At 52.2% G+C, this 15,033-nt stretch overlaps 1 protein-coding gene across 8 annotated transcripts in view; it reads right to left on the reverse strand.

Moving 5' to 3' along the window:
• CDH22 (cadherin 22) overlaps positions 1-15,033 on the reverse strand; it is a 137,970-nt gene that overhangs the window by 82,697 nt on the left and 40,240 nt on the right. For 6 of the 8 annotated variants that reach the window (XM_050917706.1, XM_050917703.1, XM_050917702.1 and 3 more), the window contains one exon: positions 9,821-9,940. The exons of 1 other annotated variant lie outside the window; for it this stretch is intronic. In XM_050917706.1, the coding sequence (XP_050773663.1) occupies positions 9,821-9,940 (120 nt within the window). Of the gene's footprint in view, positions 1-4,445; positions 4,576-9,820; positions 9,941-15,033 lie in introns of those variants that run through there. One more of the 8 variants, XM_050917708.1, reaches the window with a different exon arrangement.

Below are 15,033 nucleotides of genomic sequence, written 5' to 3' on the forward strand. Positions count from 1 at the left end.
TTCAGTCGCTCCGCGTCTTCGGCAGCACTGAAGGGCCCCCCATCGTCGAAATGCCGCTGAAGTCCCAGACCGCTGCTGGGCCAGGGCTCACAAATTGCCCCACTTGCCCCCCGTATGGGCGGCCCTGCTCAGCACAGGCAGGAGCCTGAGAGAAGAAAGGTGCAGGCAGCCTGCTGCTCGCCTGGTTCTGACCTCTCCCAGCCCTGACAGCGACATGGCTGGCCCTGGAATCTCCTTTGGTCACAATGACAGTGTCTGACTCTGCCCCCAGCAGAGGCAGACAGACTGGCTCGCAGCAACATCCCATGCTCAGGAATAACTCCTGGAAAATGCAGCCGCCTTGACAGGGTGGCTTTTCTCTTCACGTGGGGATCCAACGCCCAGCAGGGCACTCCCCACGGGGTTACTCTCCCCTCAGCCCTGAGAGACTTCCCTCACGCTCCTCCCTGACAAGCCCTGCGCTCCCCTTACCACCTGCCCCTGCATTCAGAACTCTGCCTTCCAGCTCGAGTGAGGGCTGAGATGGTGCCAGGGCCTCATGCTGGCCTCTGCATGGGGAATTCACACTCGCCCTCCCCCACTGAAGAAAAGCCAGGCCAGGGCCCGGCTGTACTTTCTTGTGCTCTCGGCCAAGGCCTGCTCCAAGGGAGGTCACCGAGACTTTGCCAAGGGGCCTTTTCTGTCCTGCTCTTCCTCGGCCCTTTGAGCCCAGGAGCCAAGATGCAAAGGCCACCACTGAGGAGGGGTGGGTAGCCCTGGTGCATTCAGTGGCCTCTCCTGTGGGTCCTTTATCTGTTTCAATGAGCAACCAGGATGAAGGGTCCGTACTCCCAGGCATGGGGCACACGGCCACAATTCAAACTGCAGGCACATAATGGGGAAACCAGACACATGCGCCCACTCCAAGCCAGGAAACAAGGAAATAACCAGCCAGAGGTTAAAGCAAATCCAAGCCTTACTCCAACCCCTCTCCTAGCCCAGCCCATCCTGCACCATTCCCCATTAGTCAAAACCTGGGGAAGGGAGTGGGTGCTGAAAATCTATAGGTCTGGGCTATCTAGGGCAAAGGGGGAGGGAATCCAGCACAACTGAAGCAGCCCTACAATAACACAGCAGCCACGGCAGCACGGCACCGGGGAGCAGCCCTACAATAACACAGCAGCCACGGCAGCCCGGCGCTGGGGAGCAGCCCTACAATAACACACAGCGAGGGCAGCCCGGCGCCGGGGAGCAGTCCTACAATAACACAGCAGCCAGGGCAGCCCGGAGCTGGGGAGCAGCCCTACAATAACACAGCAGCGAGGGCAGCCCGGCACCGGGGAGCAGCCCTACAATAACAGAGCAGCGAGGGCAGCCTGGCGCTGGGGAGCAGCCCTACAATAACAGAGCAGCGAGGGCAGCCCGGCGCTGGGGAGCAGCCCTACAATAACAGAGCAGCGAGGGCAGCCCGGCGCTGGGGAGCAGCCCTACAATAACACACAGCCAGGGCAGCCCGGTGCTGGGGAGCAGCCCTACAATAACACAGCAGCGAGGGCAGCCCGGCGCTGGGGAGCAGCCCTACAATAACACACAGCCAGGGCAGCCCGGCGCTGGGAAGCAGCCCTACAATAACAAAGCAGCCACGGCAGCCCGGCACTGGGGAGCAGCCCTACAATAACACAGCAGCGAGGGAAGCCCGGTGCTGGGGAACAGCCCTACAATAACACACAGCCAGGGCAGCCCGGCGCTGGGAAGCAGCCCTACAATAACACAGCAGCGAGGGCAGCCCGGTATTGGGGAGCAGCCCTACAATAACACAGCAGCGAGGGCAGCCCGGTGCTGGGGAACAGCCCTACAATAACACACAGCCAGGGCAGCCCGGCGCTGGGAAGCAGCCCTACAATAACACAGCAGCGAGGGCAGCCCGGCGCTGGGGAGCAACCCTACAATAACAGAGCAGCAAGGGCAGCCCGGCGCTGGGGAGCAGCCCTACAATAACACACAGCCAGGGCAGCCCGGCGCTGGGGAGCAGCCCTACAATAACACACAGCGAGGGCAGCCCGGCGCCGGGGAGCAGCCCTACAATAATGGAGCAGTCAGGGCAGCCCGGCGCTGGGGAGCAGCCCTACAATAACACACAGCCAGGGCAGCCCGGCGCCGGGGAGCAGTCCTACAATAACACAGCAGCCAGGGCAGCCCGGCGCCGGGGAGCAGCCCTACAATAACACAGCAGCGAGGGCAGCCCAGCGCTGGGGAGCAGCCCTACTATAACACAGCAGCGAGGGCAGCCCGGCGCTGCGGAGCAGCCCTACAATAACACAACTGTGTGCACAACGGATGGAGGAAATACACTTCAGGGTCAGACTTTCAAGGGTTAACAGCTCTGAACCTGGAGAGCGGATCCTTTATCTATGGAAGGAAAATGATGCAATTGCTGAGAGTGTCTCCCCAGCTTCATTTCCCGTCCATATTGCTGGATATTCCCCCACCCCCAAAGAGACAGAAATCGCTATAATGTATGTGAGAAACGCGGACAAGGCGCAGAGAGGAGCCAGCAGCAGGGGAGAAGATAGTGTTAGGCCTAAATAAAGATATAGCAGACAAAACCAGGTATGCCAACCTGACCAAAGTCAGGCTAACAGAGGTTTGTGGGTAATCCCTGAGTGGAAAACACTGAGAAGCAGCAGCATGTCTCACAAGCGCTGGGAAAAAGTGAGATAAAAGAGAAGCTGCATTCCTGGCATAGTACCAGATGTGCTGTGTTCGGGCAGCTCTTCGAAGAACTGATAAGAGCCCTAGTTTCCCAGCCTCCTTGTTTTCACTCCCTGGTTTTGTTCTTTGTTTGTTTTTAACTCCCCTACATTTCTAACTTTAGGCATGCATGTATACTAAAGGTGTCTAGTTTCTAGTTGTTAGAAGAAGGGGGTGGGTTGCTCCAGTGAATAATTTATGACGCGACGGAACTGTCTACATAGGCTTATACTAAGATGTAAAGAGGGGGCTGGTTCTCTCGGGAGACGAGCTGCTCTCTATTGATGCGTGCACTTGTCAATAAAGAGCTTTTGATCGGACCTTGCTGGTGTTGCCTGTCTCTCTCGCGGTCAGACAACGAACTTTGCCGTCTGGGGTAGAGTCCCTGACAATAGTGTGTGGGAGACGTGGGGCAGGTGACCAGCAGGGCACAGGGACGTGTGCACCACAGACATGCCAGGCTATGTTCCGTGTTGCTGTCCCTCTCCCCCAAGGTGACCTCTGACATCCTCTGCGCAGGGCCCAGGATCACCTGCATTTCCCTAGCTCAGCAGGCTTGGACCCATCCCCAACCCTTGGCTCAGGAGACCTAAGAGGGAAAGGAGGCGAATGGGACAGGCTCAGGAAACCTGGGCAAGATGCCACTAAGGAATTGTTCACCCTACCACTTATACCTGTGCAACTTATCTCGCTCAGGGTGGGAATAAGCCATCCCGAGCGACGTAGTTAAACCCACCTGGCACGCGGCAGGGATGCGGGACAGCGCTCCAAGCGGCGGGAGCTGCCAGGACGCAGGACGGCTGCTGCTGCCGATGAAGGGATAAGGAGATTCAAAAGGGAGAGCTGCACACAAAATGGCCACTCTTCCTGCCAGCCACTTAGGGCCTGTGCCCCAAGAGGCCACCTAGCAGCCAAGCTGTAATAGACAGGCCCAGAGGACATAGTCCCAGGGGAGGGGAGGGGCAGCCTATGACAGCACAAAATGAAGCTAAATCCCAAATCCCTCTTGACATCAAATATTAATTTCCACTTTACACAAGTAAATACGCCCTCAGTCCCCACAGACCAAACACACAATTTGTCCCAAACCGACTTTAAAGGCACAGCGTCTCTTAAAGGAGAGAGAATCACAACAACACAAAACAGAGGAATCTCCTTGGAAGCAGCTAACGTCTGGGGACATGGGATCACCCCAGTTCAAAGCTGCCTGTCCCTGCCCAGGGCGCAGGCGGATAATCCCGAGACAGCAGGCGCCGTTTGAGGCTGATAGAAAGAGTAGCCATGCAGGTCAGTGCAATCCTGTGAGCACAGGCAGATACAACCCGACACATGTCTGCATGCACACAGAAGTGCTGACAGCACAGGGCCCCAAAAGGAGCGTCTCTGTTTAACTGTGTCCCCAGCCCAAGGGGCACAAATCCTGTGACTCGTTTGCATCCGTATGGTTCAGAGACAGTAAATTCCCTGTTGCCCACGGGTCACTGTCCCTGCAAGCCCCGTGCTCGCAGGGCTGTCACAATGGCCTCCACGCCACAGGGCTGCAGGGTTACTGAGGAACAACAAACATGCAAACTGCGAGAAAAGACCTGGGGCTGGGCTGGGCCAGCTGCCTCAGGTCTACGGGGATCAGGCTGCGGGGCTACACGGTTGCAGCATAGACACTTGGGCTCTGACTGAAACCTGGGCTCCGAGACTTGGTGCAGGGGGCTGTGTACCCCCGGGGTACTGCAAAGAGGAACCCTGGGTGCCCAAAGTGCTCATTGCTCAGCTTCTGGAGAATTAGCAGGGGTCTGGATCCCCTGACAGATGAAGACACAGCTTTGATGTGCAGCAGTGGAGGGTGCAGTGAACTCAGGGGAGAAATCTCTCCATTGGGTGCAGAATGATGTGCAGATTCCTGCCTGCAAAGGAAAGCACAAGCTTGATTCTCATCCCTGCCAAATCCAGCCCTAGCCAGCTCTCTGGGACTGACCCAGAAGCAGGCACTGTCTGCAGTATTGTAGCTTGTCAGTCCCACGCACTGCTAAAGGCTGGGGACCGATTGGCTAAGCTGCAGTTCTGCAGAAAAGGACCTGGGGATTCCAGTGGACGAGAAGCTGGATATGAGTCAGCAGTGTGCCCTTGCTGCCAAAAAGGCGAATGGCATATTGGGCTGCATTAGTAGGAGCACTGCCAGCAGACAGAGGGAAGTGATTATTCCCCTCTATTAAGCACTGGAGAGGCCACATCTGGAGTACTGTATCCAGTTTTGGTTCCCTGACTACAGAAGGGATGTGGACAAATTGGAGAGAGGCCAGCGGAGGGCAATGAAAACGATCAGGGGGCTGGGGCACATGTCTTACAAAGAGAGGCTGAGGGAACTGGGCTTGTTCAGGCTTTGTCTACACTGCCAATTGAACAACAAAACTTTTGTCATTCACAGATGCTTCAAGAACAACCCTCCCCCCCCCCCAAAAAAAAAATCTGACAAAAGTTTTTCCACGACAAGTGGCAGTGTAAACAGCTCATTGTCAGCAGGAGTAGGAGGTGGAAACATTTTGTCGGCAAAAGTGTCGACAAACAGCGTTTCCACTGCCCAACTTCTAGCAACACCGACAGGACTTTTAACAGCCTGGCTGGCGGTGTTGACCAGAGCCATCATGACCCAGTGCCTTACATTCCATGACCCAGTACTGGGTCACAACCCACGTTTGAAACCCATTCACCTAGGGAGATGGTAGAATCTCCATCCTTACAGGTTTTTAAGGGCCAGCTTGACAAAGCCCTGGCTGGGATGATTTAGTTGGGGTTGGTCCTGCTTTGAGCAGGGGGTTGGACTAGATACCTCCTGAGGTCTCTTTCAACCCTGAGATTCTATGATTCTATAGTTAGAGAGACAAGGTGAATGAGGTCCTATCTTGCTGGCTCTCTTTTAACTTTTCCCAACTGCATGAGGTACACCACATGTTGTAACAGGCATGTGTAAACCCATGGGTCTTGAAAGGTGAATTGTGGGGAGTGCTGATCATTGCAGAGCCTGCTAGATCAACAGATGCAAAACCTTCAGACATATCTTCATGGCTAAAATGATTAACCGCCCACAACACATCTTGGGGACCCATGGGTCCCACACATGCCAATCACAACATGTGGTATTCCTCATGCAGTGCACTGAATGCTGTAACTACCATCATGCCAGTCAACCAGACAGTCACTGCGCACTCGAATGAACTCACGCAAGAAAACAATAAAAGACAGTAACACCCTGTCACCTGTGGGGGAACACATCTCCCAAAGCGTTCACTCTTTATCTGACCTCTCAGTCCCTGTCCTTGAAGGAATCCTGCACAACACTGGGAGCTTAAATTCATAACTTTGCTAGACACTAAAAATCTCGGACTGAACACAGACACTGGATTTATGACTATTACAACAATCTATAACCCGCTAACAACACTCTCCACCTTCCCACTCTGACTAGAAAGGTGTTAACAGGCCACTACACTCTGAATGGTCCCTGGAAATATGTGTCGACTATTCATGCTAAACAATCTGTTCCCCCTTGTGTTTAGCTGTGCCGCTAGAGTCCCTGTCCCAGACCTGCAGAAGCAGGGGCGGCTCTAGGCATTTTGCCGCCCCAAGCACGCCCCATTTTGCCACCCCAAGCCTTCGGCAACTTGCCTGCGGAGGGTCCGCTGGTCCCACGGCTTCAGAGGACCGCCCTTCGCGGGACCAGCAGACCCTCCGCAGGTAAGCTGCCAAAGGCAGCCTGCCTGCCGCCCTTGCGGCGCCAGCAGAGAGCCCCCCGGCAGCTTGCCGCCCCAAGCACACGCTTGGCGTGCTGGGGCCTGAAGCTGCCCCTGTACAGAAGAGCTCCGTGCAGTGCTCCTGGGTGTCTCTCTCACCAACAGAAGTTGTCCAATCAAAGAAATTACCTCCCCTCCCTTGCTCCCAGCAGCAGGAAAACACTCGCTGGAGTGTCTGTACTACTGTTAGGTGGGGGCAGGGTGCATGAAGCTGGGATAGGGAAAGACCAATGTGCACTGGCCTCTGTGTCCAGATGGACAGAGCCTAGGTTCATCCCCCACATGGGCCCTTTCATTTCTCAGCCTGTTCATCTCGCTTAAGCTGACCAGAGAGCCAATGTGAAAAATCAGGACTGGGGGAGGGGAGTAATAGGAGCCTACATAAGAAAAAGACCCCAAAATCGGGACATCTGGTCACCCTAGTCTCACTCCCTGGCCAGCCTGCAGCTCCCCACCCCCTCTCTGTTTGCAAGGAAATGCTCCCTCCTGGCACTAGGAATGACAAGAACCTGGAGCTTGAGCCCTCAGGGACAGCAAGTGCTAAAATCTCACTGTCAATGGCTGAAATTACTGTTTACAAACAGCCGCATCAGAATAAAAGGCTCCCGGAGCACCTGCTAGGGAAGCAATTCTAGGCAGGGCTAGCGCTGTACAGACATGCTGTTAAACAGTGTTTCCTTGTGCTGCTCCTGCTCCATTGTGCCTTGCTATTACTAGGGCCTTGGCTACACTGGCGCTTTACAGCGCTGCAACTTTCTCGCTCAGGGATGTGCAAAAAAACACCCCCCTGAGCACGGCAAGATACAGCGCTGTAAAGCACCAATGTAAACAGTGCCACAGCTAATCTCCATGAGGAGCTGGAGTACGTGCAGCGCTGGGAGAGCTCTCCCCCAGCGCTGGTGCTGCGACCACACTTACACTTCAAAGCGCTGCTGCGGCAGCGCTCCCGGGGCAGCGCTTTGAAGTTTCGAGTGTAGCCAAGCCCTCTGTCCCCTGGCTGTTCACCACCCAGCACAGCACAACATCCTGGGTCACTGAGCTGGCAGCGATGCACAGTGGCCGTGACGAGGAGGAAAGACACCCTTGACGCTATACCAGAAAGTCACTCTTAGAACCCAGATGGAATGGCCAATGGGCCTGGCTCTTTATATACTAATTACCCAGACTCATGTTTGAGTCTTCACCCAAAGCCTCCTAGAAAGCTTTACACGCTCTACAGAGCCACCACTTCAGCCACTACCAAAATGGGATGTTTTAAAAGCTGTTGTTGGAAATGGCACCTGCAAGTTTTGTGCATGCAGAACACCAGCTCTGTGCCTTTTTAACAGGCCTTACAGTCCTTGAACATGCAGGGTGGAGCCCTGGCCTGAGCACACAAAACTTGCAGGCATGGTTTCAACACATGGATGAAACTTGGCTCCTACAAGACACAGGTGGTGCATTGTTGTTCTTATAAAACTCCTACAAGACACAAGTGGTTCATTGTTGTTCTTATAAAACTAAGTGGCATTCTAAACATCAGTCGCCCTCTGTCTACCTCCAGCTAACAGCACAGAAACCAGGGCCTGCTCTCAGGTGTGGCACAGAGCTCCCTCCCTTACTCACCATTCCACAAGTCCTGCATTCCAGTGGAAACCATGCGGACACTGAGTCATGAGCTAACCCAGCAGGGCCCAGGTGTGTACCATGCTCCATATGGCCCTTGCAGTCAGCATTGGCTGTTTAGTCACTCCTGTTCCCAGAACAGACTTCAGAAGGCAGCAGATCGCTAATATCCATGCACACTGGAGATGCAGCATTCAGCTTGGTTAGCAAGTAATGCCCAGGAAGTAGTATTATTTATAGTGTGCATTATAGTAGGACACAGTGTGCTAGGGACAATCACACACATCGGGTACAGCTACACTGCAGCTGGGATGTATAATTCCCAGGTCAGATAGACGTACACATGCTAAAAATAGCAGTGTGGCAGCAGCGGCTCCAACTAGCTATCCAGGCACAATGCCGTCGGAGATCCTAGCTACACACTCAGGCAGCTAACCCAGCCACTGTGGCCACACTGCTATTTCTCACTCAGAGCTAGTGCTTGTGCATCCACCCAAGCTGGGAATTACCTCTCCCAGCTGCAGTGAAGCTATACCCATAATGAGACCCATTCTCTGCCCCTGGTGCTCAAAGTCTGATCAGCTGCTGAATGCTTCAGCTGGAAATGGGCAGGAACACCAAGCACACCCAGAAACCACCATGCACCTGGTACATCCTGTACCTGAATGTGCAAGCACACCCCCACGTGCACACTGGCTCGGATACCTCCACACACCTTCACAAGAAGGTCTCCCACGGGCAGGAGGAGAAAGAGCCACTTGTGATGAGCGACAAGGAAGAGACATGGCATCTGAACAATGTGTGTGAGTGTGTGCGCGTGGGGTGTGCCAGTGTGCGTTTGCTCCTGTGGGTGCATGAGTACAACAAACAGCAGAGAAGCAAGTCAAAGCATAAAGGGGTTCTTCATTGTCATGTATTGTAGGAACTACAAAAAGCCATATTGTACGAACAGCGGCTGCCCAGGGCACTAGCCCTTCTATTATCATTCGTTGGATTCCTGGCTCTTGATTACAGGGTTTGTACCTTAAAATCTGCTATTCCCCACGAAGCCTCTTCCCTCCCCCATAATCATTAACATTAATGGGACTTCCACCATCAGAAGGAGATGCCAATGCACACCCCACTAGCTCCTGGGGACAAGATACTTCACAGCACCACTTGCTAGGGGTTTAGGACAGATGCGTTTTATAATGGGCTTTATTCTAAGTTATTAAGAAATGGAGCAGCTTCCGCTGTTCGTTCACTAAATATTAATAGAACATTTATAAACTGATCCTTAATTTAAAGTGTTACCTTTAATCAAAGCCAGGGTGATAGCGATGCAGCCATTGGTAAAGCCCCTCTGGTAGGATTTAAACCTCGCACATTGCGATTTTTTGGCCCCTAAGGTACATTACTGCTCGGGGTACAGTGCACAGAAGCTGCTGCTGCTGCTGCCAGTGAGTACAAGCAGGAAAGACAACTGCAGTCTGCCCCGAAAAACATGGACCTGTTACTGGGTGGCACATGGCTCTCTCCAGCCTCGCCTGCTCTGAAAGCGAGGCAGTGAGGAGGGTACAAATGCTTGTCTAGACAGGCAGCCTCCACCCTTCATCCTGGCTCCAATATTCCAAGCTCCTAGCTCGTGTCAGAACTGCTAACAGCGGCCCGACGACTGGCATGTCAGTCCCTTCCTCCCCGCCTAGCAGAGGGACACTCACCTGTTTTACTGTCCACTGTGAAGTGCTGCTCCCCTTCCAGCACACTGTACACCACCCTGGCACTACTGCCGTACGTGGGGTCATCGGCATCTGATGCCATCACCTGCATCACGGACGTGCCTGCACAAGACAGGGCAGAAACAACAACAAAAACAAGACTGAACCAGCTGGGCAGAACCAAGGATTACGAACCTATGCTGGGATAACACCGCCACCCCGAGTGGGACAGGTTACAGGGGAGAGGGCTGGCTATTCCCTTCTCTAGGAGCCACTGGCAAATTGTGCCCAGTTCTGGTGTCCACAACTCAAGGCTGCTGATAAACTGGAGGGGGGCAGAGAAGAGTTGTGAGAATGACAAAGGATTAGAAAATGTCTCATAGTGAGAGACTCAAGGAGCTTAATCTGGTTTGCTAATCAAAGAGAAGATTACTGGATGCCTTGATTACAGCCAATAAGGACCTAACGGGAACAGAAATTTGATAAGGGGGGGGGGTGTCTCCCATCTAGCAGACAAAAGCCTAACATGATCCAATGGCTGGAAGTTGAATCTAGACAAATTCAGACTGGAAAAGAGGCATAAATGCTTAAAATGAAGATAATTAACCATTGGACCAACTTCCCAAAAGTCTTGGTGGATTCTCCCATCCCTGACCATTTTAAAATCCAGACTGGATGTGTTTCTGAGAAATCTGCTCTGGTTCACACGGGAATTAACTTGTGACCGTCCTGCTGCCTGTTATCTCAAGGCCCCTGTGCCAGGACAGTGCTCCTACTTGGCCAATGAGGAGGATGGGGCAGCACCTGGGGCCTATAAAAAGGACCAGGGCAAAACAGAGACAGGGAGAGAGTTGCAAGACTGGGAGTCAGGAGCTGGCAGAGTCTGTCTGGGACCTGGGGAAGACCGAGCTGAAGACAGAACAGCAAGAAGGGTTTGCTGGCTGGTGTTTTCCCAAACCAGACGGCTCCGGTGGAGGAGGAGCAGCAGAGAGAGATGCCTACTGGCTCTAAGCCAGAGTCAAAGCCAAGGACCAGAAAGGGCCAAAGGCAGGGGAGCAGTGGAGGAGCTGACCTGCTGACGTCTCCAGTGCAAGAGAGCTGGACCTAGAAGAACCCTGAGGGGGCCGGGGGAGTGAGAGGATGCTCCCCTGGTTCCGAGGAGCTGCCAGCAGAGTGGGGATTGCCCTAGAAAGAGTAGGGTGCCACTCTCGCTGGCAGGACTGGAGTTGCTGTCCTGGTAAAAGACAGGAGAGCCGTGGCCTACGGAGGAACTCCAGGGCTGCATGTTGCATGTGTTGTTTGGACTATGCCAAGGAAATTCTGGACTATGGTTGAGATACTTCTGTTATGATTTATGTGCATGGGACTTTCATAATGATGCCCTCCGGGGCTATATTTATACTTGAAAGGTACTTACGATTATTTCTGGGGGCTCCAAAGGAGGGAACCTGGGGCAGGCATGGCCCTCCAGGCAGGAGCTATGTCTGCAAGAGGTCTCCTCTGGCCTTGCGATCTCTGAGCCGAGGGAATGTTCTCCTCTCCGTGCGTAAGGCCAAGAGGGGCTGGGCTGTGGGAGGGCTCTGAGACTGGTAATGGGATGTGATACTTTTCACCACTAGACCCCTGAGCTAAGCCCAGCAGAAGGTGGGAGCTGTTGGACACTCTTCCCAGATGGGGTGACTGTTCTGTGTGGGTCTCCCCCTGGTTTCTAAGGGAACAGGCATCACCATCCCATCTGGCCCTTTCTTGGCAATACTGCCAGGATCGAAGGGGCCATGGAGACTGGGCCCCTCCCTCAGCCTAAGGGGGCCCCCCAGAGCAAGTGTAAGAAGAACATGGCTGCTGCCTAGCTATGTCCTGGGGCTAAGTATGGGCTTCAAACCTAGGGCTGCTGCTACAGCATCTTCCACAGCAGGCCACTTGCCTTAGCACAGAGACGTGCAGGGGGAGCAGAACTGCCATCCTGCCTGCTCCCTCCCTCTCTCCGACCCAGACACGCCAGCAGCGTCCTCATGCACCACATGTAGCTGGGCCGGAGGAGTGTAAATTGGATAAAAGTCCATCAAATGGTTGCAATTAAGTTATTGATTTCCAACGCTGTTTCATTAACCAGGGTTCTTCACTCTGACTGTCCCTGTGACGGCTCTAATTTGACATTATGTTCAATTTGACAAAAGCAGGACCCCACGATGTGAGAACTGGGGGCCAGGGAGGGAAGGGCGGGAGGGCGATGGAGGCAAGCACAGAGAGGGAGGGAAGATGTTCCTCCTGCCTGGAGAAACCCCCGGGGAAGGCAATACTTGATACAGCAGCGCAAGGCCACCCAGCAAACCTACAGCAGAGAACGCGGGGACCAACTGTCACAGAGTGTGGGCAGTCCAGTTCTGCACCCCTCTTCCTGGGACCCACAGTGACTCTCGGCCAGCCAGTAAAACAGAAGGTTTATTGGACAACAGGAACACAGGTTACAGCAGGGCTTGCAGGCACAGTCAGGACCCCTCCATCGAGTCCTTCTGGGCTTTCAGGGTGCTTGGATCCTAGCTAGAATACCCTGAATTCCACCCACACAGCCCCAAGCTCAAACTCAAACTGCTTCCCTCCTGCCACTCCCTTCCTTTGTCCCCTTCCCGGGCAAAGGTGTTGACCTTTCCCCTCCTTTACCTACCTCAGGTTACAGGCTCCGGTATCGTCCATCCCCTAAAGTCCTTCCCTGCTCTCCCATTCCCCACACAGACAGCCCCTACTCCATCACACCAACAAACACTCATACAGAAACCAAGGTGCTTCCACGCTGGACCAGACCAGCGCTGGAGTGCAACTACCCTAACCCCCTCCTCCCACTGGCAGGCTGGAGCCCACACCAGGAGGGGAAAAGATATAGACTCATAGACTCATAGACTCTAGCACTGGAAGGGACCTCGAGATGTCATCGAGTCCAGTCCCCTGACCTCATGGCAGGACCAAATACTGTCTAGACCATCCCTAAGACACATTTATCTAACCTACTCTTAAATATCTCCAGAGATGGAGATTCCACAACTTCCCTAGGCAATCTATTCCAGTGTTTAACTACCCTGACAGTTAGGAACTTTTTCCTAATGTCCAACCTAAATCTCCCTTGCTGCAGTTTAAGCCCATTGCTTCTTGTTCTATCATTGGAGGCTAAAGTGAACAAGTTTTCTCCCTCCTCCTGATGACACCCTTTTAGATACCTGAAAACTGCTATCATGTCCCCTCAGTCTTCTCTTTTCCAAACTAAACAAACCCAATTCCTTCAGCCTGCCTTCATAGGTCATGTTCTCAAGACCTTTAATCATTCTTGTTGCTCTTCTCTGGACCCTCTCCAATTTCTCCACATCTTTCTTGAAATGCGGTGCCCAGAACTGGACACAATACTCCAGTTGAGGCCTAACCAGTGCAGAGTAAAGCGGAAGAACGACTTCTCGTGTCTTGTTTACAACACACCTGTTAATGCATCCCAGAATCACGTTTGCTTTTTTTGCAACAGTATCACACTGTTGACTCATATTAAGCTTGTGGTCTACTATGACACCTAGATCTCTTTCTGCCATACTCTTTCCTAGACAGTCTCCTTCCCATTCTGTATGTGTGAAACTGATTGTTCCTTCCTAAGTGGAGCACTTTGCATTTATCTTTATTGAACTTCATCCTGTTTACCTCAGACCATTTCTCCAATTTGTCCAGATCATTTTGAATTTTGACCCTGTCCTCCAAAGCAGTTGCAATCCCTCCCAGTTTGGTATCGTCCGCAATCTTAATAAGCGTACTTTCTATGCCAACATCTAAATCGTTGATGAATATGAATTGATCACAGACATTGTGACGGGTTCAGTCACAGGGATCCCCTTGGGACTGTCACCTGATGTACTGAAATGACCTCTGATCCCATTTTCCCTGCCAGCTTGGGACTCCAGAACCCTTTCTTGTTGAGCCAGACATGCTAGCCTGCTGCAACACAGACTCAGGGATCTGGGCCACGCCACCAAAGCTGCAGACTTTAACCAAAAACAGCTCAGCAGGTCACCTATCTCCAGCACCCTGACAACCAGTTCCCAATGGGATTCAAACCCCAAATAAATCCGTTTTACTCTGTATAAAGCTTATACAGGGTAAATTTGTAAATTGTCTGCCCTCTATAACACTGATAGAGTGATATGGACAGCTGTTTGCTCCCCCAGGTATTAATCATGTACTCTGGGTTTACTAATAAACAAAAGTGATTTTATTAAGTATAAAAAGTAGGATTTAAGTGGTTACAAGTAATAACAAACAGAACAAAGTAAGTCATCAAGAAAAATAAAGCAAAAACACGCAAGTCTAAGCCTAATACATAAAGAAACTGATTACAGGTAATATCTCACCGTCAGAGATGTTCCAATAAGCTTCTTTCACAGACTAGACTCCTTCCTAGTCTGGGCCCAATCCTTTCCCCTGGTACAATCCTTGTTAGCTCCAACAGGCGCCTTAGGTGATAAGCAGGGGTTTTCTCATGACTGGCCACCTCTTTTGTCCTGCTCCACTTTTTATAGCTTTGGCACAAGGCAGGAATCTTTTGTCTCTCTCTGGGTCCCCATCCCTCCTTCTACATGGAAAAGTACCAGATTTAGGATGATTTCATTATCAGGTGACATGGTCCCATGTCACTGTAAGACCCCTAGTCTCCATTCCCCATGGGCTGGCCCACTCATACACAGGAACGCTTTCAAGTCACTAAGGCCATTTACAACTGATTGTTTCTGGAGCACCCTTAATGGCCTCCACTTAACATGTTTACATCAGTGATATAAGTTTATATCTTATTTCCCTATCTCCAGATATAGAAATAATACAGACAAACAAATAGGATGAACACACTTAGTAGATTATAAGCTTTCTAATGACACCATACAAGGGGTATTTAGCATGAAGCATATTCCAGTTATGTTATATTCATAAGCATATTTCCATAAAGCATGTGGAGTGCAATGATAGAACAAGAAGCAATGGGCTTAAACTGCAGCAAGGGAGATTTAGGTTGGACATTAGGAAAAAGTTCCTAACTGTCAGGGTAGTTAAACACTGGAATAGATTGCCTAGGGAAGTTGTGGAATCTCCATCTCTGGAGATATTTAAGAGTAAGTTAGATAAATGTCTTTTAGGGATGGTCTAGACAGTATTTGGTCCTGCCATGAGGGAAGGGGACTGGACTCGATGAC

The sequence above is a fragment of the Gopherus flavomarginatus genome, chromosome 11 (genome assembly GCF_025201925.1).
Source record: "Gopherus flavomarginatus isolate rGopFla2 chromosome 11, rGopFla2.mat.asm, whole genome shotgun sequence".
NCBI lineage: Eukaryota > Metazoa > Chordata > Testudines > Testudinidae > Gopherus > Gopherus flavomarginatus.